This window comes from Apis laboriosa, unplaced genomic scaffold, assembly GCF_014066325.1.
Source record: "Apis laboriosa isolate Shangri-la unplaced genomic scaffold, ASM1406632v1 scaffold62_cov152, whole genome shotgun sequence".
NCBI classification, from domain to species: domain Eukaryota; kingdom Metazoa; phylum Arthropoda; class Insecta; order Hymenoptera; family Apidae; genus Apis; species Apis laboriosa.
The window spans coordinates 577,426-599,783 of record NW_025223954.1 but is presented as its reverse complement, the minus strand read 5'-3'; the positions used below and the strand labels follow the sequence as shown (position 1 = coordinate 599,783).

Below are 22,358 nucleotides of genomic sequence, written 5' to 3'. Positions count from 1 at the left end.
TGAAATCCCTATATGTATCTGATCTTATCAAATGAATATATGTACATAATGTATATAATGGATAATGAATATTGAAACATAACAAAAGAAATTTTCTTTTTCAATATTATATGAAAAAATTGTAGCTTTATTTAAATAAATATTAATAAACAATGAACAAAAAGTAGTATAGTATAGATATAGTTGAAAATCGACCTCACCTGTAGGCACAATGCACCACCTGTCAACAATCAGTATTCACGCGAACGTAACTATAGAAGTGTGTTGGTTTCATACGAAGATCGATCGGTTTAAATAAAAGAAATTGCGATATTACATTCGATAAAATGTTACGTTCAAGATCTCAAAGCAGCATTTGGTATGTATTTTCAATTATTTATCATATAAGTTTAAATTTGCATTTATAATTATTATTTTATTAATATTATTCATCAGGGAACAAGAAGCAAAGTTTGTACAAGATAGAATATCCAACGTAGAAAAACATTTTGCGGAATTATGTACAACATTCGCAGCATATACAAGAAAAGCAGCAAGGTTTATAATTAACTACTATTATATTTTTATAATATCGATCTTTTATTTTTTCTATTATTCTATTTTATTTTATTTTTTGATAATATTTTTTATATATATTTATATAATATATTTTGAGATTACGTGATAAAGGAGATGAAATAGCAAAAATTATACAAACTTATGCTGAATCGGAAACTATAAATCGATCTTTATCTAACGGATTGACAAACTTTTCTACGACTTTATCTGTAATAGGCGATTATAGGTATGTATATATTTATAAAATTGAATAAGTATAAATAAATATTTGCAATAAATTTCTTTATTTCATATATTTCAAATTATTGCAATTTTTATCCAATGTTTCAGAGATGCTCAAGTGCAAAGATTTGATGCTAAAATAATTTCTTCACTTTCTCAGTATGCGACAATTTGCAAAAACGCTCGTGATGATGTAAAAAATACATTTACAGCACGCGATAAAGAATTGACAAGAAAAAGACATTTAGACAGACTTAAAGAACGAAATCCAAGAAATAGACAAATGATCGTATCCTTGTATTAAATTTAATTTAATTCATTGATTTATGTACAAAAATTAAAAAATATACTAGTTTAAATTCTTAAAAAAAGAAAAATAGTCTCAAGCTGAATCCGAGCTAATGAAAGCTTCTGTTGAAGTTTCAAGAGTTGTTAAGGGTTTAGAAGAACAAATCGATACATTTGAAAAACGAAAATTACATGATTTGAAAACTATACTTTTAGATTTTATTATTATTGAATTAAGTTTTCATGCAAAAACTCTTGAATTATTGACGAAGGGTTATCATGATATTGCAGGAATTGACGAAGTCAAAGATTTAGAGGTAAATTTTTTTATTTAAAAAATATTCTACTTTTAATATAGAATAATATATTGGATATTGAATAATATTGGATATTTCTTTTATTTTTTTATTTTATTATAAATAATATATTATAATATTGTATAATGTTTCGAAAATACTGTAAATTAGTATTATTTTGATATCTTCTCACAGGACTTTCAAATAATAAGAGGAAACATGAATGGGGTAATTTTTTATTCAAATAGTCATATTTATATTAACTTAGTTTATATTAACTTATAATTTAAATTATGAAAATTAGTTGTAAATTTTTATAATATATTTTAATAATTTAAAATAATGATTAATTTCAGGAATTTCGTGAAGCGATGCATGTACCAGATTCAATTGCGAGATTGACCACTGTTGGACGAAATTCATTTCGACAATCTTATTCCCTTACTAATTTGGCTAGTCGTTTTATGTCTTCGCCCGGAGTTTCTCAAAAATCAATAAATCATATAAACGAATCTACAGTAAGTTAATTTTTATTATATATTAACAGTTGAATATATATAATCGATATATGTATAATCATAATAAATTTTATATAGGATTCTACAAAATCAAGCTTAAAAACGAATTCATCGGAATCTGTACAAATTGAGGAATTTAGAAATAGTTCAGAAGAAACAGAATCTGAATCTACTAAAGAAAAACCTGTGAGAACCAGGCATAAATCTATGTAATTTTTAATAATCTATTACTTTCAAAATATTTTACACAATTCTAGATTGAATTACAAATTGATTCTGGAAGAAATCAGAAGAAACAAAAACAATTTATACTTAAAGCAATACCATCAATTCCAAGATATCAAAAATTTTTAACAATGCCTATGATAATCAAATACGATTGAACTTATACTACTTATACTACTACTTATATTAGTGAAGTATATCTTATATTTTTATTTAAAAACAAAATGGAAATAAAATATGCATTATATCAGTACAAAAGAAATCAGTTTATTACATTAATAACCAAATGTGCATATCAATAATATATAAATATTTCTTATAGAATATTATTTGTTGATATTGAAAAAGATCTCTTTGACTCTATATAAAAATTGATGTTACAATAAATATAATTATTTATCACCTCCTTCTACTCCAGCTTGTGTCATTAAATCTGTAATATTCTTTTCTAAATCATCTATTCTATTTCCCATTTCATCTAGTATTTTACATTAAGGATATCTATTATTTATATTTATAAAAAAATTACAGTAAATACATATAATATAACTTCCTTAAATAAACTTACTTTTTTTCATATATATATGAGTTATATTTTCTTATCAAAAGGTTATGTAAATGTACACTTTACTTTGCATTTTATTTTATTAAGGTTATTTAAGGAAATGCATTTTAAATACTCGATAAGAAAAGGATATTTTTTCCAAGAATTTGATCCGACATTGTTTGAAATTTTCCTTGCATATTTTGTAATAATGTTTGCACCTAAAAAAAAAGATATATAAATAATTAAACTCATGATCGAAATATGAATACAAAATGTTACAATACTGAATTAGTCGTACTCACATATTCCGTTAATTCTTGCATATTTTTCGGTTCTGCATTATTACCTATTCCATAATTATCAGTATCCTCACCTTTATGATCCTGTTTGATATCTGCCATTCCTAAATAATGTAGTTATCCAATCTCACTTTACAATGACTTTATTCTTTCGAATAGTTCACGCGAGCGCATGCGAAGATTTCCAGTAAACAGATACTTTTATTATATACAATGCAAAGCATTAAAACATTGATTTAACAAATAGAATATCATTTCTTTCGATCAAACATTATCGTAATTCAGAGACAGTAAGTTTCTTACTTACTTTTTTTGAAAGTATATTTTACATAATTCGAATAAATGATTCTATTGGTGGAAATTGAAATAGGATTCTATTTGTTGCTATCTTGAATAAAATATAGTTTACATCTAACAAACATAAAGGCGCGTATAGATTAAGCAAAAATAATGTTTTCAAAAAAATATTGTGGATTTTTTAGTATTAAGAAGTTGGAAGTAAAGAGAATACGCAATTGATGAATATAAAATTGTTACTAATTTTATTAATATATATACAAGATTATTATTATCTGTTTTAAAATTTGATTAATTTAAGAATATTAAATTAAAAAATTATTTTTATTGAGGTTTAAACATAATATCTACATTTTCTGGTGCTGGAACATTCAGAAGATTTATTGTTCCAATCATTTGATAATTTGAATTAATTGATGAAATGGAATATATTTGGTTATTTTTGTTTTCTTTATTTGCTAAAAATTTGCAACAAACAATATACCAAAAACTTTGTACAATATTCTTCACTAGTCCTAAAAAATTTACTGTGAAATAAAAATTATCTTCAGCAAGATATAAATTATTAAAATAAAATAAAACTCACCACTTGTAACAAAAATACCTCCAACAGTGGCACATAATTTCACTAAAAATTGACACACTGTATCACGTTGTTGAGTAACTTTTATTTTAAGCGCACTCATATCATATTTAAAAAAAATTCCTGGACTTCCATGAGATCCTTTTTGATGATTAATAGGTCTTTGATGATCTTTCACACTATATTGATAAGTTTTGGAAGTACTTAATAAAGTTTGTATATCTGTGGGAACTACTTCCACAAAATACTGATATAAAAGCATATCTAAAAAATATATTTTTTTAAATTATATGTATTATATTACAATATTAATTTTTACTTTTAATTATAATATTGTACATATTATTGTTATATGTATAAACTTACTATTATCAGCAATTTTTTCATCCCCTTCTAGTGGATGAACAATACCTGGACTAGGCCCACCAAATGAAAATTTATTTATTCTATGAGTAAAATTATAATCTTTTTCAGTCATAAAGGCTGAAATATGTATATGCCCTTTAGGAATAGATAATGATTTTCCAGCAGTTATATGAAAATTTCCAGCAACTTTGTTAACATTTAAACTGCCATGAATACGACATGCATTTGGTGCATAAATAGGTTGATGAGTCCTGAAAAATGTATTATAATATATGTATATATTATATACATGTGTGTGTGTGTGTGTGTGTGTGTGTGTGTGTGTGTGTGTGTGTGTATTTATATTTATATTTATATATGATATATAACAATCACAGATGTAATAATATATATAATATTGCATATATACACCGTTTTGGCATTTCACTATATAAAGTAACTTGATTTGATTTCCATAATAATTCATGGATTGCATGATATTCTTCTCTTAAATAAGAATTTGTGTGTTTCAAAGCTTCAAAGTGAGATCTTTGCTCTTGAGTTAATTCCCACCATGTATCTTCTTGTTCTAATGATTCATGTCCAACTATATTTTGATTTGTGGAATCTAAAACATCAGCACCAATACGACCACATGGCATAGCAACAGTTATATCAATATTTATTTTTAATTTTGCATCAATATCTGTATCAGTTTCAAATTTGAATTGCAATCTGCTATCAAGATAATAACTTGTTTCAGCTATTATTAAATATGCAATAGTGCAGATTGTAAATATAGAAACTGTAAATAAAAATGAAAATAAATATGTATAGTTAAATCAAAATATTAAATGATATTGATAGAAAGCTCACATGTTCCTCCAACTGCAGTTTTGTCTACATATGGTTCAGGAACTTTAGGAAATGCATCCAATTCTTTGACAGTTTTAATATTAACATTTCGTCTTCGTAACATTTTAACAATTGTTAAAATTCAAATATGATGAATATATAACATTTATTCTCTAACTAAATTCTACTAACCTAATATGTAAAAATAAATTTAAATATACTTTTATCTGAATATAAATAGGTAATATATATTTATCAATATTACTTTAATTTAATAAATTTTACATTGACCTCGAACGTGTATATTGTATATTTACATATTTACAAATATAAGTACATATTTAAAGTCTACACAATATTTCAAATATATAGTAAGTTCCACGTGGCAAACATTCATACGTTATAATTGTAAACTTCAATGCAAATGTCAAATATTTTTTTATTGAATTGCTTATTTCGAATTATATATTCAGAAACAAATGAAAATGACTATTTGTACAGTGACTAAAGATGCCATTGTACCTATAGAAAACCTTATATATAAGCAAATTAATTGAAAATACTAATCAAATGTTTCAATATAATATAAACATTAATTGATATTATTATAATTTCAAATAATGGGCGATAATTCAAATAGATAAGTTATATTATAAATATTTTTTTATGTAAGTACATAATTTCATTTATTTAACTACAGAATATTTGACGAAAATAAATCTAATACGTATGTATATACATTTATAAAATTTTCAATGTATTAGTTAATTTCATGATGGATAAGTATGTACATGTTATCACTTTAATGATTTAAAGCATTTCTTATCTTAGATGATTTTTACATTTAACGTTCACATCGGAAATAAATGATTTTGTAGTAAGAACGACTATGCATTACATATGTTATTTATATTGAAAGTTTAAATATAAATAAATCAGTAATTTTCCAGTTAATAGTGAATTATGTGCACGTGTTTTATTAAAGAGTGTTAATTTTTAAATATATATATATATATATATACTTTTTGTTTTTTTATATTTTTATTTTATTTTTTTTTTATGTTATAATAATTTTCATATAAAATCACTGTATTATGTATTTTACATATTAAAAATATTATACATTTATATTATAAATATTTAATATATTTATTGACTTAAGTCAAAGTAATAAAATATTATTAGATATTAGTTAATACTGTTATATTATGTTTATAAATTTATTATACAACAATAAATAAAAATTAATTTTAGTTTATTTGTATATAATATTAAAAATATTTATATAAAAGTATAAATAGAATAATTTAAAATATTTCAGAGAAATGTTTCATCTTATGAAATGCTTTATTTTGTGAGTGAAAATTGATTTATATTTATATTGATTATATTTTTTAAAATATTACTAGAAATAATTGCAATAATTATTTATTTTAAATAAATCATCATTAAATCTTATCTATCTAATATAAATTTATATATAAAAGATAAAATACATATATCAATAATATTGAATAATTTTTTCATTAATGTGTAAAATTGAAAGATTAAGAATACAAGATGCCAAGTACTTTAACCTATCCAATATATACTGGTGTTGAATCACCTTCTCAAAGAACTCGTGCTTATACTTGGAATACTCAACATCATTCTGCATCTCGGGTATTGCAAGTTAATACAAGACCAGGACGCTTCTCATTGACAGAATCTTCAGTATGTAAATAATTATATTTTTATGTATATCAATATTTATATAATTCATTATATGCATTATCTTAAAGTAATTTAAAATTATTCATCTTTATCATTATCTTATGATATCAAATTAAAGAATTAAAAAAAATAATTTATCATATATTTTATTTTAATTCTTTTATTTCTTATCATTGTCAACACAAAGATCTTTTTAATCTTAAAACCTTAATCAAGAAATCAAAAAAAGATTTCTTTCTGAAATATTTTTACATCAGACGTTAGAATATATTGATAATCTTAAAGAATATTATATTATATTTAGATTAAAAATTAAATTTTTAAATCTTACAATTTTTAAATCTTAAATTTATTCTTAAATCTTTAATTTCGTTTATTATATTGTTAAGATAATAACAAAAGATCTCTAAGATATCTTTATTTAGAAAAATTTGAAGAAATATTTGCATATGCATTCATTTAGTGATATATATTTAAAAATTTTTCGTAAATATTTATTTCTATTTTTCGTAAATATTTATTTCTAAATTTTATCTTTTTTAACATTAATATAAATTAATAAAGAATAAAACAATACATCTTATAACATATACATATATTTTTTTTGCGTATAATAATATATATTTTTTAATGATAATAAAATTTAATGATAAATGATAAACATGAATTTTAACCATATTTGAATATTTAAAAGGAAGTTAGCCATCTTTAAGCGCGTATATGTCATATCCGTTTCGTTCATGCAATAGCAACTAAGAGGGGTTAAGACAAAATAGGTTTCTTGATGGCACATAAGAAACTGTGAACCTAGATAAATTGTAGGATTTATAAAACGTAGCAATCGACGATTAGAAACAAATCGATTACATATAACGTTAATGGCAGAGGAACATGTTTATGGGTATAATCCAACATCTGGAGCTGACGGAGAATCCGTACGTAACTATTTTGACAGTTTGACAAGTACAGGTTGGATTTTTGATTGATAGACTTTTGAAAGGGTGTTACTTGCAAAAAGTTGTTGACTTTATGATTAATAATATTATTGCATTAATAATAAAATTTTCATATAATTAATAATCATAATACGAAATATTTATATTTTTTTATTGATAAGCATTAAATTATTTATAATATAAATTATAAATTAATAAAATTAATAATAATATTTTTATATTTTATTATAATTAAATACAATTAGAAAAATTAAAAAAAAAAAATCATTTCCATTTAATATATCACGTATAATTTTATATATTTTTATAGTGTTCTATATTTTATATATATTTATATTTAATATTAAATAAAATATTATTATATATTATTATTAAATAAAATATATTTTAATAATAAATTAACCATTATTTATTATATATATTATTTATAATATATATAAAATTTAATTGAAATTTCTTATAATAATTATTAATACATACAGATAAAATAAATTAAATATTTAACTAATAAATAGTTTGCATAACAAGATTTAAATTTTTTTCAGACATGTTTGTTTTATTTTTTTAGATATTAATTTAATTATAAAATAATTTATTTTAAATAACATAGGTAAAAAATTCTTTGAATAACTATTATAATAATTTTTCAAATTTTGGAAATTTATTATAATTAAAATTTTTGATTTTTTTTAATTTTGTACAGAGAGATGAAGCTACCCGAAAGCTGAGATTAAAAGTAATCGCTGGGCACCAACTAGCAAAGAAAGATATCTTTGGTGCAAGCGATCCTTATGTAAGAGTTGACTTAAATACTATATCTGGTGATCAGACAATAGATTCTGCACTTACAAAAACTAAAAAAAAGACATTGAATCCTGTCTGGGAAGAAGAGTTTATATTTAGAGTAAGTTTAATATAATTTATAAATAAATATTGAGATAAATCCAATATATTAATGAAGATATGTTTTTTATTATTAGGTTAAACCTGTTGATCATAAATTGGTGCTACAAGTTTTTGATGAGAATAGATTAACAAGGGATGATTTTCTTGGTATGGTAGAACTAACATTACTTAATCTGCCTAAAGAGCAAGAAGGTCGTACAATACCTGTTAGGCGTTATGTACTTCGTCCACGTAGGTAAGTATTTTTATAATATATGCTTAAAGCTGTGTATTTCTGTATATTTTAAAAGTTAAATCTGTTTAGCTTTCTATTAAAATTATTTGGCCGTAAATTATAGATACGATGTGATAATTATACTATTACACATTATATATGTGTATATGTAATATAATTATATATATAATAAAAATAAAAATTATCATTTTTATTCATATCATTTTTATATTTATTATTTTTATATGCATTACTTTGTTTTGAAATAATTTTTCATTTAGTCATATTTATTGGCTACATATCACCAATTTTCATGTTTAGTTCATTAATATATTTCTTTCGTATCTTTCATTTGCAAATGCAAAATGAATAACTTACGAGGATATGGCTAGTAATCATTCCAGTCAGCGTTCAAGAGTGAAGGGTACCTTGGAAGTATATCATGCATATATTTCTGACTCATCAAATGCAGACAATGACAATGGAGACACTACATCTGACTCAGGAGGCTGGGAAATGGTGCAACCAGTAAATAATAGTCCTGTAGAACAAGCTGCAGATGTAAATATAATTATATAAATAATTTTGAGCTAAATGTTATACAACTTTAAACTAATAGAACAGAAATTTTAATAATAATATTACTTACTTTAAAATATGTTAATATTTTTTTAGGTTATACTTATTAGGCCTTTACCACCAGGATGGGAAGAAAGACAAGATGCAAATGGGCGAACATACTATGTTAATCATATAGCAAGATTTACACAATGGGAACGTCCAACAGAATCGTATGTATTATATATTATTTATCTAAAGATTATGCTATTATATTATGAATAATGAAGTTGAAATATTGCAAATACTTTTTGTAGTACTACATCACCTAGTGCAAATATGACAATTGAGCGAAATTTCAATACAGCAGCAACTGAATTTCAACGTCGTTTTCATATTAGTGCAGATGATGAAAATAGACTCAGAAGTTCAATTAATCAGGTAATATTGATAGTTATATTGATAGTTATATTGATAGTATAATTTATTATAAATTATATTATAAAATGCATAGTTATTAACTAGTCAGCATAATTTGCTTTCAAGTATTTGTATTATAACAAAATATTATGTTTCATGCTTTATTCTGAAATTTAAAGTTTATGTAGACTAGTTGTGTGTAAAAAAAATACACACACACGCACAAAACATAAAATTTATATAAGTATAAGATATAATATGTTAATAATTATATCATTTAAATATATTTGTGAATAATAGAAATTTATTTATATCTTCATCTTGTATAAATAATTTTAGGCTACATATTTTTTCTGTTTCTCTCTTTTTTTCTATAATTTATAAATTTTATTATAAATTAATAAAAATTTATAACTAAAACATATTTATAATCTTGTTTAATATTCATAAATGCATTATATGTAAATATTGTTTATTTGTAGATATATATTTTAGTATATAACTATTAATGTGTTATAAAATATATATAAATTGGAGAAAAAAAGAAAAAAAAATGTGAATGTCTAAACACTACGAAATCTTGAAATCTTTTAAACAATAAATAAGAAATTAGCATGCAGTATTAGCAATTTTGTGCATGTGTGTGTAAGGATGGTGAAGTTCTCCGCGCGGATGGTGAAGATTCAGATGCGAGAGATTATGAGATTGAGAATCGTAGGGAAGGGGGTAGTAGGGATACTTCTTCAGACTCTGGACGTTCTGTTGATCAACTTGGCTACCTTAGTGAATATGAAGACCAGGTACTCATTCAATTATATAAACTAGTTTTGTTTATATATATATTCATTGATATTAAAAAAATGAAGTTTAAAATTTATAAGATATATAAGAAAAAAGTGTATTTTTCATATAATTCATTAATATTTTTATTATTTTATATTTTAATCTAAAACGTATACATATTAAAACTTCACCATACAATTGGTTATTATAAACTAATTATTATAATTAACAAAATTTTTTAATTGCAATAATTTCTAACTTTTTATCTGTCATTATTTTTGTAAATATTTAATTAATATTAGTAATTTCTATATTATAATTCCATATGTATTCAATAAAAATTTATATTTTGGATTTCTAGATATGAATTAATATATTGCATTATTTATTTTGATTAATATTATTATAAATAATATTATTTATTATAAACAAATAATGATAATGAATAATATATTATAAATTTTGGCAACATTAAAAATATATAAGATGTAAATTTTTTTGTTATATGATAGATTCTATATATTATATAAAAATTTACTATTATTATTACTTTTAAATATTATTATTACTTTTACAGAGTGACGATAGTGTGGATAGTCCAGCTGGATCTAGACGATCGTCGGAACAAGTAAGAATTATTGCAAGAATTATTTTTTGTAATTATTTTCTTCAATTTCTGTTGCTTTATTATCTAGATTGAAAGTCCAAAACCTGTGATTCCGGCAAATGATGAAGGATTACCACCTGGATGGGGCATGCAAATAGCACCAAATGGCAGAGTATTTTTTATCGATCATACTGCGAGAACAACAACATGGATTGATCCTCGAACAGGACGTCCAAGTTCGATACCTAATCATATTGCTCCTTCCACAACACCTAGAAGTGATTTAGATCAGCTTGGTCCTCTTCCTGAAGGTTGGGAAGAAAGAGTTCATACAGATGGCCGGATATTTTTTATTGATCACAGTAAATTAATATCTAATTATAATTAAATTTTTTAAAATTTGATAATTTCGATAATCTTTAATTATGCAATATTTATTTTTTTATTGTTTTACCAGATACCAGAACAACGCAATGGGAAGATCCTCGTATGTCTAATCCTCAAATTGCTGGACCGGTATGAGATTTTTTAATGCAAAAAAATAATTTGATTAAAAAATCATACTATATATGAAGTATATTTCATTCAATTTGTTAATTTATTACTTATTTATAGGCTGTACCATATTCGCGAGATTATAAACGTAAATACGAATATCTTAAATCTCAATTAAGAAAGCCTGTAAGTATATATAATACTAGAAAAGTTATCTTTATATAAAAGTTCTTGTAAAAGTTATATATTTTAATAATATATATATTATTATAATTATATTTTCTTTTTAGAATAATGTTCCTAATAAATTTGAAATAAAAGTGGGTCGAAATAACATTCTAGAAGATTCATATCGTATAATTAGTTCTGTTAACAGAGTAGAAATATTAAAAACAAAATTGTGGGTGGAATTTGAAGGAGAAGTTGGTTTAGATTATGGAGGTCTTGCTCGAGAATGGTTTTTCCTATTGTCTAAAGAAATGTTTAATCCTTATTATGGATTGTTTGAATATTCAGCTACGTAAGTATATATGTATAATAATAATAAACATAAAATATAAAATAGGATAATTGAATAATTAAAATGTTTGTAGAGATAATTATACTTTGCAAATTAATCCTTTTTCTGGAGTATGTAATGAAGAACATTTAAATTATTTCAAATTTATTGGTCGTATAGCAGGTATGGCTGTTTATCATGGAAAGCTATTAGATGGTAAGAATTATTTAATTTATTAATTTATTAATTTATTTAATTTATTTAAATTACATTAATTTAGTTATAAAATACTTCATAAAATAAAAATCTAAAAAAAAGCTTTTTTTTTTACAGCATTTTTTATTCGTCCATTTTATAAAATGATGTTAGGTAAATCTATTGATTTGAAAGATATGGAAAGCGTTGATTCTGAATATTACAATTCATTATTATGGATTAAGGAAAATGATCCTAGTGAATTAGAACTTACATTTTGTGTGGATGAAGAAAGTTTTGGTCATACATCTCAAAGAGAACTTAAACCAGATGGTGCTAATATACCATTGACAGATGAAAATAAGGATGAATACATCGCTTTAGTTATACAGTGGCGATTCGTATCAAGAGTTCAAGAACAAATGAATGCATTTTTAGAAGGATTTAATGCTCTTATACCGCCAACATTAGTTAAAATATTTGATGAACATGAATTAGAATTACTAATGTGTGGCATTCAACATATTGATGTGAGAGATTGGAAACAAAATACATTATATAAAGGAGACTATCATGCTAATCACATTGTTGTTCAATGGTTTTGGCGAGTGGTACTTTCATTCAGTAACGAAATGAGATCTAGACTTTTACAGTTTGTTACTGGTACATCACGGGTACCTATGAATGGTTTTAAAGAACTTTATGGTAGCAATGGTCCACAATTATTTACAATTGAGAAGTGGGGTACACCAGAAAATTATCCAAGAGCTCATACTTGGTATGTAACTTTAAGTTTTTAATGTGAAGGTTAAAAAATTATTTTCTAAATTAAAATTAAAATTAAAATTATTTTCAAATTAGCCTCTTGCCGTGATTATTTTTTAATGATTTAATTCGCCACGTACTTTATATATTCGATAATAAAATCGTTTGACAAAATGATATAATTTTTTATGATTAATTTTATGTATATACATAAACTCATGATATGTATATCATTATAATTCATATTTTCATGTTTGACCTATAAAATATATATTACGCGTCTTATGTCATTATAAGCAAGAGGTTAAAAATTATAATTTTTTAATTCAATTTTATATTTTTCTATTTTAAAAAAATATTATAAAAAAATATTATTAAAAATATAATGAAAATTTGAGAAAGAAAAGTGAAGAAAAAAATAAAATTATATTTGATGATCAATGTTCCCTTTTCAGTTTTAATCGCATAGATCTCCCTCCATATGAAAGTTATCAACAACTAAGAGAGAAATTGATAAAAGCAATTGAAGGTTCTCAAGGGTTTGCTGGAGTGGATTAGCACGAAATACCCCTTTTTATGATGATATCTGTAATATAATGTACATATATACATACATATAGATACACTAGCATGTATACTATCTAATATGATTAACTATTTAACAGGATAAACATTTTTCTGCACTCTGAAGACTTAGGTGTCTTTTGACTGCTAGTTACAACATTGAGACAAATCAATGAAAAGTATATTTAGACATTACTTAACTGCTATCAATAATTCAAACAGATTTTACGCATGATGCACTTTTTAAAAATTGTAAGCTATATTAACAAAAGAAAAGAAATTGATAGTAATTTCAAATACTGTTTCAGTAATTGAAAAATTGATAAATTACAATTTATTAATGTTCACTTTTTAAATGTAATTCCATTTGATGGTTACTACACCAAAAGGATTTTTTGGGAAAGTTTTATTTATCACTATAACAAAAATATTATTGATATTAATTGTATATAACTTTTAGATAAGATAATAATCTATAAATTACTTATCACAATTTGTTCATAAAATATCGCATTATTAAATGAATTTATAGATAATATGAATTTACATATTTAAAAGTCAGATTAAACTTAAATATAAAAAATGAAAAAAGAAATTCTAAATTATATGACATATTATTTGTTAAAATTTTCAAATATATTTCAAATGTATTTCAATTATATTCGAGTTAATTAAATACGTATAAATTATATCATAGAATGACACTACACTTTGTGATAAATCATAATGTAATATTTGAGTTTAAATATCTTTTTTTGATCTAATATAAAAATAAGAATATAATTTATTAAAACAATGTTAAACTTTTTACACAAAATAAGATATTATTTTTATTACTTTATTTTTCAATATTCAACTTGATATTTGTTTTTAAATAAAACAATAATTTGTTTTACATTATAAATATATATATATATATATATTTATTATAAAAACAAGGAATAAAAAATACATTTTGTTTCTTGATAACATATAATCAAAAAATATATAAACAAAAAAAATTTTGGAAAATTAATTATTAAAAAGAACATGTAACAAGAAGAATAACTTAAGAAGAAATGAAGAATGAAATTCATAATTTGTTTTATTTTTCATCAATTTATAAATTTATTATAAAAAATATTATTTCATTTAATATATATATATATATATATATATATATATATATTTAATAAAAATAATATTTTTAAATTGATGTATCTGTTATATAATTATTCATATAATAAATTTTTTCATAAACATAAAAGTTCTGCATAAATACATATAATAATGTTCTTCTTGTATGTTCTTCTAGAAACTTATTATAAACAAGTTGCTATATTTAGTTCATTGTATATAGCATTAAATAAGATAAGAAAAATAGATATCAAATTGCTTAAATAGTAAAATTTATTTATGTATTTTGACAATATTTGTGAAAAAGTGAACATTCTTTTATTAAAAATGTTACACTTCCTAAAACTAATTAATCGAAGATATCGTGATCAAAGTTACATGTAAATGCCTACTTTGTATAATAATAGCTATTTCGAAAAACCAATAAGCATTCTAAAAAAATATTTAGTATTTAAAGTTAACGAAACATTCCATCCTATTTGTACAGCTTATTTTATTGTAGACAGATAAATCCCCAGATACACATATATGTGCGCGCGCGCGTAAATATATATGCATATATACATTAGATAATAAATATATATTATTATTATGACAAAAATTTTGTGGCCTTAAATTCTAGTTATTTTCGATTTTGCGTATATCTTTTTATGACGAGAATTAGGCTTCTTGTATTTATATGATAAACCTACATTTGAAATGTAACAATGAATTTCAACACATTATATTCTTTTAAAGAATCAATATTTTATTCGAATATAATATTTTTTCTCGTTCTAAATTAAAATTTAGTCAGATTAAGCTAAGACTGTCAGTTCCATATTTCAAAATATCTACTTAATTCATTTATTATTGTTGTTATTATTATTATTATTATTATTATTATTATTATTATTATTATTATTATTACTATTATCTGCTTTAGAATTCATATATTTTACTTAATAATAGTATATCTGAGTTTTATTTATTGCTTTTGTTAAAATATTGCGCAAGGTATATTGTTGCGGAGTTTAAAAATAAAGTGACTTAATTTCTTCATAATATCATATCCATACAAATGATTTATTTACTTATTCAAATGTATAACTTTTAAAAAAATAATATATGACTTATTTTAATTCCAATTTACCTCTCTTTATTTTATATGTAAAAATACTCTCTGTATTTTATATATAAAAATATCTATCAATTACAAAGGATACATACATTTTTATTATACTTATGTGAAATAAACATGATAAAGTTATATATTATGATTGCATTAATATTAATAAACTTAAGATTAAAAACTAACTTATATTCTTATATACAAAAAGAAAATGCTGTAGAAAATAAATTTATTAATTAATTAATAAATTTTTTAAAAAATTTAATTATACAAATAAATGCATTATGTATGTATTCTAATAAGCTATTTTAGAAAGTATTAATTTCATTATATTTCTATAAATGAATTATATTTGTTATATTTCTATAATATAATTTAACTTAAATATGAATTAATCAATTATAAATTCATCCGAATTATTTTGTATAAATAATTTGCATTTATAAATATATATTAAAATATTTATTTGTAATTGTTAAAATTAATGTAATGTTTAAATATTCGCGCCTATTCGTGAACAGAATAGTTTGAAGATTCGTCGTCAGATGGCGATAGCGATGGGCACATCCGCAGAATCAAAAAAGACAGCTGGGAAGTGTAACATCACACATCGATTCGGCGGCCCTACAAGCTCGAAAAACTTTTCGTTTCCGCGTTTCTTGTGGTTGCTGATGTTTCTTTAGGAAATAAACGGTGTTCGTCGCATTTGTTTGAACGAAACGCGTGTGGTGCGGTGTAGAAAGTGACCATTTTGCTGATACGAACCGATGTGCTGATACAAACGTGACTGTTGGTTATGCGGTGGTTCCTGTCACGAACAGCAGCCCTTGTTCAACCCCCGTTTCACGAGTTTCGCAGCGACGAAGGAGGGAAGCTCTGCATGATACAAGCGTGGCGGTCACTGCATTGCGGTGAGTACGATGAACGTTACATTTACTTTCACTTACTTTTTTGATATATATTTCAGTAGTTTGTTCTTTTTCTGTAAACCGATACAAACCAACGGGGTTCATTACCCTCTGTAACAAGCATGATGTCTATAATTACAATGCAAATAGAGCGTGTTTCATTTATTTCTTTTTTTATGTTTTCTTGCTTCAAAAGAAGTACGCGTGTTATTGAATAGAAATTTCAAAAAATTTCAAAATTTTCAATTCCAGAATATTCACTTCCAGCGAATTCAATAATTTTGGAGCAACACGAGGATAATTTAAGAATAAAGTGTATTAATAAGTTTTCATTCATACATATGCGTGACATGTTAATATGATTTAAGTTGAAAAAATTTTAATAGAAAACGCATGAAATCAAACATCATATCAAATTATGTCACGTTTGCGATTAAAACTTGTTCTTGTATCGTTACGTTGGCATCGAATTTTCGGACAGTCTGAAGCCACGTACGTGTGCATCAAATATTTGTATGCGCACGCAGAAGCACACGTAAACCTCGAATGTGACGGCGATATCTAGCTACGAATCCTTTCGACCATCATAATACGAACTTTACTCGTAACATTATATCCTTGGTTATGAGTTACGAGATAAAAACGTTCTCGATTAACATAAGAGAATAAGCCGGTGTCCGTACAGTAGAAAAAGATCGAGCATCAAAGGAACAATTACCAGCCGTGAAATCTGTTTTATTTCGTAATATTACCGAAGTGGTTTATATAACAATTCGTAAACAATAAACAGGGATGAGAAAATAGGCGCGTTCCACGCATGGATAAATTGTGCAAAGTGTATTGAACTCGTAATAGGCTTTTAGTATCGCGTGTGATACATAGTATTGCATTATTATGCACATATATATTTGTAATCAATTCTTCCTGAGAAAAAGGTAAATTTTGACCATTATTGTGTTTGTACCTGCTATCTACATAGATAAAAACGGAAATTTTTCTCTAGGAATACACATCGTTGAACCATTGATTTCTAACTTCTTGGAATTTTGTCAATTATTATAATCGTATAATCGTGTCGTGTAACGCTAATGCAGGCTACGTGTTTGGTTGTAACAAAAGCATCGTCTCCGTCGTTGATCGGTACAAGCTGACACGAGCGACGTCGTTACCCACCGATTGTTCTCCTCGCGTCCTCGGAATATTTATCAACGTGGCATACTACGGGAACAATCGCATCCGTACACAGTAGCCAAGCATCTTTAATAATAGGAAACGCGATTACACGCAGGGCCGTATTGATTTTGGGCGCAAGGTGCGGTGCAAGCCGTTTTCAACCGGTGCCGATGGAGATTAATGGAATAAGTGCGTGTATTCCTTGCTTTGCGTGGTTCGTTTCTTCGCATACAAGAAGTTTATATCAAACGTATGATTATTCAAATGTACGTATTATTATTTTGAATTTTCCATCAGTTATTTTTCGCGCGAACATTATTCTTAAAGATCTCCTTCTTATCCGAAATCTTTAAGCATATTTCCGATAAAAGGCTTTTCCGTATATTTGTTATCGATATGAGCCCTCAGAGGTCAAGTATCATCGACAATCGGAAAATGTGATTCGTTGATTTTGAAAATAGCTCTGGCACATATTCCAATTGTCAGAATTTAGAGTAATTTTCGATTTCGAGAGACGAAGTTGGTTTAGAAGATTAATTTTAATAGTTTCATCGTTGGAAAAATTTTAATAAACAAACTTTTAAGTTTTGTTCTATATAGAGGAAAAAGATAAGATGGAAATACGAGACACGAAATCTTGATCTGTGTACAGCGCTAAAATTTTTAATGATGATTTAAATTTATAATAATTATGATTGATAATAGTATATTTGTATAACAGTCATTGTCGTTTATTGTTACAACAAGATACGATAATTCATCCAAAATCCAATTTTATCGTGCTTATTATATGTTTCTTAAAATTTTCAATAATCGTATTATTCGTGTAGCATTTTTCACATGAAATTTTTTTCCGAGAGTTTCCGGATCAAAAAAAAAAAAAGTTCAAAAAGGGTACATCTCGTAATCCTTTTCTCTAATAAATAAAACGACTAAATATCGTACTTATATTCTTAACGAGCGTTGGAAATACGATGTAAAGTGAAACTGAACGAATCCCTTCACGGTACTTTCGTTAAATTGACATGGAGTTACTTATCTAATTTTGAGGATGCGCCATTTACCGGAGCGAAACACGTGTCATCCTATTCCCTCGACAGTTACACCGTCTACGATAATTGTATACGTAACTTGGTGTCTCTTTAGCCACATTAATTTGACGCAATACCAACCGGAGAAACGGGGTCACAGGATTTTCCTTCGGGAATATGCACGGTGATTCGGGAGAAAAGAAAGAAGCCGAGAAAGATTTACAAACGACGATTTTTTTTTTTTTTTTTTTTTTTACAAAGATACAGAAAAATCAAGTTTTAGATTTTCGCACGGCGCATCGTCGTGGTAAACGTCCATGGTAAAAAGTGACGTATACGCGATCGCGGTCCAAGTTGGATTACGTGGAAAGTTTGGAATGGTCATCCGCGTCGCAATCCCCGTAGCGCATTGGAGATACTCATGTTCGCCACGATTTCTCGTTCCGTTTCACTTTGGCCCTCGCGTCGATGCTCCTCGTCAATACGTTTACCGGTCAATCGTTATCGACTTTCCTTTTGCACGGCACCCTTTGTGCGCCGGGTTCTCGCATCAGTGATTCACCATCGCTACGGCACGATAACAATATTTTGTCGACCGATAACGCGATCTTCCCCGGACAAAGGGGAACAGAAGAGACGAAGGGGGTGGTGGCCACCTTAAGCCGTTTGTTCTCGATCTCTTCCTACCGGGGGTTGTTCCGTGTTTCTTCGACGTTCCGCCGAGTTTAAAGGGATGAAATACCGCTCGTTTTATTTTTTTTTTTTTTTTTTTTTTTCCTCTCCCCGGCCATCAGATTATCGTCCTCGGCTTTCTGCTCCCTTCCGTTTTTTAGACGCGTGTTCGAGACGGTTCGCGATCAAATACTTTGGATCAACGTACGCCTGCTCGTGCGGTATAGCATCCCCGATTCCGGTGTGCGATCAACGTTTTCGCGATCAAACGCGGGAAATAAAAAGTAGAGGGTGGAAGAAGACAAAGGTCGCGCGGCCGGAAAAGTGGAAAGGGTGGCCAATATATCGTATCGCGGGAGGACAACGGTATATTAAAAAAAAAAGTAAACTTATCGCGACAATAACAGTTTTTCCGTATTCAGGGTTTCGCTACATAGTGCCATTTCGTTGGTTGGTGAAAAAAAAAGAAAAGAAAAAACCGCTTCTATTCAGGGCTACACAGAAGGGGAGATCGGGTATTCGCGGTGGGGCAAACCGATTCGTAAAACTGTCGTTAACCGACTGCCGGATAAAATTCTTTTTGCAGGGAGAAAAACTTTGTTCGGTGGAGGGTGAACGAAAGAGAGAATTGCGAAAAGAAGCGAAAACGTATCGCGAAAGATGCGCCTCCGGTGTGTTGGTCGTTCCATCAAAGTCGCCCCGTTCAAGGCCGGTCAGGACCGACGTCGTTTTCGTCGCTAGCTGATCGTTCTTGGTTGTGCGATCAATCGAATCCTTCTTGCTCCCCTTTCCCCTCGTCCTTTTGCCAATCTTGCGGCCATAGACCTCGCTGTGACAGGATCCTGACACCCTGCTCGTTCGAAATTAACCTCGCAGTATATAGAGAGGTGAATTTGCATCGTATTTCGTTTTTTTTCTTCTTTTCCCTACTCTGTTTTTTACAGCATTTTTTTTTTTTATTTTTTACTTTATTCTATCTCTTTCTCTCTCTCTCTCTCTCTCCCCTCTCCCTCTTTTTTTTTTTTTTTTTTTTAATAACAAAATCGATAATCGTCGAATGTTGAACATTGCGTGAGTGATCGAATACAATTCTCGAAATTGTGGTTCTGTTTTCGTATCGTATGAACGCGTACTATCGTAGCTACCGCGTGCTACAAGAATAGAGATAGATACGAATTTTCGATTGTATTCGTGGAAGGGTGGATAAAATTCCCATGTTGCGTGGTAAATTTTTATCAAACGTCAGAGATGAATCTTGGAAAATAATCGGTCAGATAAACTCCGAGGATTGTTTTTTTTTTTTTTTTATTTTTATTTTTTCCTCCCATCGATAAACCGTTGATATTTCGATCGTGAAAGCAAATTCGATCGAGACACGTCACGATCTGGCAGTCGATCTGAAAGCCGCGCTGGATCGGTACGGGCCACGACTTTCACGAGATCGCGCATACATCCCGACATCTCACCTCGCCGTATATTACTTCGTGGCAATGTAGACGCGTGTGTATAGCTTATCATAGGAGACTGAGGTCTCTCTCGAAAATGGATGCAATTCCAGGGGCGTACCGAGCGTTCCGCTCGCGTTTAGTACCGCGATCTTCCACCGTGGGTACATATGTGTATACATACTACATAGGCCAGGTCCAAACCTAATATCGTGTTTTGACCCCTCTCTCTCTCTCTCTCCCTCTCTCTGTGCCGCGCATATGTACACCCACACGTAGAAACGCGCTCGATCGCTCTCTCAGTCAACCCCTCTGCTCACCACCAATCCCCTCTTCCTCCTCTTCCTCCGCCTCTCTTTCTCTCTCTCTCTCTCTCTCTCTCTCTCTCTCTCTCTCTCTCTCTCTCTCTCTCTCTAAGCGTAATCGTCGTCCTCATCCAGTCGCCTCCCTGTCCCTGTCTCGCTTTTGTGCTTGCATAGGACGACATCCACAGGCAGTCACAGGCACACAAGTTTGATGTTTACTGGCTGCGGTGGTGCGTATCGTACACACTCGCGTATGCACAGGCACAAAGTGTTAAAAAGCTCGTGTAACCGCAATGCGGATATCTCGTGTGCCTATCGTCGCGCGTATGCAGATCGTGATGGGTTCCCCCCTGATTCGACGCTCGTTGTTTTCTTCCAATCGGTCGCCGCAAACGATCGAACTCGGTCAACCCTACAGCAGACCAGATTTTCGACCCGTTCCTCGCCGCCATCGGCTGCCTTTGTCGAGTTTCAATACTTGCGCGCACACGCACACATATATACACACAGCTAAGGCGTCGATGCTCTTTCGAATCGTTCCGCGACAATTCCTCCCGGCAAATCAATCTTTTTAGCCCACGATCCAACCTTTTCCAACCCTACGTGAAACATGTTTTTACATTAGTAAGTCGGGTAGATCGTTGCCGGGCGCTCCACCACCATTCGGCGTTGGAAATCGAGCTGTCACGCCGGCAACGTATATATTTTTCCATCGGAATTACGAGACTGCGACCCGACTACTTTCTCTTCTCGTTTCTTCTTCTTTGATTTCCGCGATCACGCGTTTCCCCCCCTCTCCTTCGGAAGCTCCTCGCTTCCATTATCCTCGCGTAACACAAGAGCCCCGCGGAAAAATAGGAGTTTGATTGGGACAGAAGGAATTCCAATC

General features: G+C 27.6%; 4 protein-coding genes across 14 annotated transcripts; 2 read left to right on the top strand and 2 right to left on the bottom strand.

The window, feature by feature from the left end:
- The first annotated feature begins 124 nt into the window (after window positions 1-124).
- Window positions 125-2,325, top strand: LOC122718350 (protein FAM92A-A). 2 transcript variants are annotated; one of them, XM_043943306.1, is made up of 9 exons: window positions 125-358; window positions 436-537; window positions 656-784; window positions 889-1,069; window positions 1,161-1,385; window positions 1,560-1,592; window positions 1,721-1,882; window positions 1,961-2,068; window positions 2,140-2,298. In XM_043943306.1, exons 1-9 carry the CDS (start codon window positions 327-329, stop codon window positions 2,263-2,265), a joined length of 1,098 nt encoding a protein of 365 aa, XP_043799241.1. In that variant the 5' UTR covers window positions 125-326; the 3' UTR covers window positions 2,266-2,298. The 2 variants fall into 2 exon arrangements, with proteins under 2 accessions (XP_043799241.1, XP_043799240.1); XM_043943305.1 differs by lacking the exon at window positions 1,560-1,592 and having other exon boundaries at window positions 1,961-2,325.
- A 29-nt stretch (window positions 2,326-2,354) lies between these two features.
- On the bottom strand, window positions 2,355-3,291 carry LOC122718351 (heat shock factor-binding protein 1). Its single transcript, XM_043943307.1, has 3 exons — window positions 2,957-3,291; window positions 2,806-2,872; window positions 2,355-2,588 (listed from the first exon to the last, which is right to left on the bottom strand). Exons 1-3 carry the CDS (start codon window positions 3,053-3,055, stop codon window positions 2,500-2,502), a joined length of 255 nt encoding a protein of 84 aa, XP_043799242.1. The 5' UTR covers window positions 3,056-3,291; the 3' UTR covers window positions 2,355-2,499.
- Window positions 3,292-3,483: 192 nt separating this feature from the next.
- On the bottom strand, window positions 3,484-5,606 carry LOC122718355 (endoplasmic reticulum-Golgi intermediate compartment protein 2). 3 transcript variants are annotated; one of them, XM_043943317.1, is made up of 6 exons: window positions 5,325-5,606; window positions 5,055-5,225; window positions 4,575-4,983; window positions 4,200-4,450; window positions 3,837-4,097; window positions 3,484-3,765 (listed from the first exon to the last, which is right to left on the bottom strand). In XM_043943317.1, exons 2-6 carry the CDS (start codon window positions 5,155-5,157, stop codon window positions 3,575-3,577), a joined length of 1,215 nt encoding a protein of 404 aa, XP_043799252.1. In that variant the 5' UTR covers window positions 5,158-5,225; window positions 5,325-5,606; the 3' UTR covers window positions 3,484-3,574. The 3 variants fall into 3 exon arrangements, with proteins under 3 accessions (XP_043799252.1, XP_043799253.1, XP_043799254.1); XM_043943318.1 differs by having other exon boundaries at window positions 5,299-5,363; XM_043943319.1 differs by lacking the exon at window positions 5,325-5,606 and having other exon boundaries at window positions 4,611-4,983; window positions 5,055-5,294.
- Window positions 5,607-5,650: 44 nt separating this feature from the next.
- On the top strand, window positions 5,651-14,208 carry LOC122718353 (E3 ubiquitin-protein ligase Nedd-4). 8 transcript variants are annotated; one of them, XM_043943312.1, is made up of 17 exons: window positions 6,280-6,387; window positions 6,580-6,746; window positions 8,406-8,606; window positions 8,683-8,843; window positions 9,215-9,383; window positions 9,498-9,613; window positions 9,698-9,821; window positions 10,451-10,600; window positions 11,161-11,211; window positions 11,279-11,552; window positions 11,648-11,706; window positions 11,806-11,871; window positions 11,976-12,205; window positions 12,279-12,400; window positions 12,518-13,157; window positions 13,600-13,732; window positions 13,810-14,208. In XM_043943312.1, the coding sequence occupies exons 2-16, from the start codon at window positions 6,594-6,596 to the stop codon at window positions 13,700-13,702; spliced, it is 2,619 nt and encodes an 872-aa protein (XP_043799247.1). In that variant the 5' UTR covers window positions 6,280-6,387; window positions 6,580-6,593; the 3' UTR covers window positions 13,703-13,732; window positions 13,810-14,208. The 8 variants fall into 8 exon arrangements, with proteins under 8 accessions (XP_043799245.1, XP_043799248.1, XP_043799247.1 ...); XM_043943311.1 differs by having other exon boundaries at window positions 13,600-13,742; window positions 13,810-14,207; XM_043943310.1 differs by lacking the exon at window positions 6,280-6,387 and adding an exon at window positions 5,651-5,701 and having other exon boundaries at window positions 13,600-14,207.
- Window positions 14,209-22,358: the final 8,150 nt, after the last annotated feature.

Bases quoted from the DNA above. Each gene is read 5' to 3' on its own strand.
- LOC122718350 (XM_043943306.1), top strand. From the start codon at position 327: ATGTTACGTTCAAGATCTCAAAGCAGCATTTG. The intron at 785-888 runs GTATGTATATAT...CCAATGTTTCAG, and splicing joins TCTGTAATAGGCGATTATAG to AGATGCTCAAGTGCAAAGAT. The intron at 2,069-2,139 runs GTGAGAACCAGG...ACACAATTCTAG, and splicing joins AATCTACTAAAGAAAAACCT to ATTGAATTACAAATTGATTC.
- LOC122718351 (XM_043943307.1), bottom strand. From the start codon at position 3,055: ATGGCAGATATCAAACAGGATCATAAAGGTGAGGATACTGATAATTAT. The intron at 2,873-2,956 runs GTGAGTACGACT...CTTTTTTTTTAG, and splicing joins TGCAAGAATTAACGGAATAT to GTGCAAACATTATTACAAAA. The intron at 2,589-2,805 runs ATATCCTTTTCT...AATGTAAAATAC, and splicing joins GGATCAAATTCTTGGAAAAA to TAGATGAAATGGGAAATAGA.
- LOC122718355 (XM_043943317.1), bottom strand. From the start codon at position 5,157: ATGTTACGAAGACGAAATGTTAATATTAAAACTGTCAAAGAATTGGAT. The intron at 4,984-5,054 runs GTGAGCTTTCTA...TTTTATTTACAG, and splicing joins AACTGCAGTTGGAGGAACAT to TTTCTATATTTACAATCTGC. The intron at 3,766-3,836 runs GTGAGTTTTATT...TAAATTTTTTAG, and splicing joins AGGTATTTTTGTTACAAGTG to GACTAGTGAAGAATATTGTA.
- LOC122718353 (XM_043943312.1), top strand. From the start codon at position 6,594: ATGCCAAGTACTTTAACCTATCCAATATATACTGGTGTTGAATCACCT. The intron at 11,212-11,278 runs GTAAGAATTATT...TTTATTATCTAG, and splicing joins CTAGACGATCGTCGGAACAA to ATTGAAAGTCCAAAACCTGT. The intron at 12,206-12,278 runs GTAAGTATATAT...AAATGTTTGTAG, and splicing joins TTGTTTGAATATTCAGCTAC to AGATAATTATACTTTGCAAA.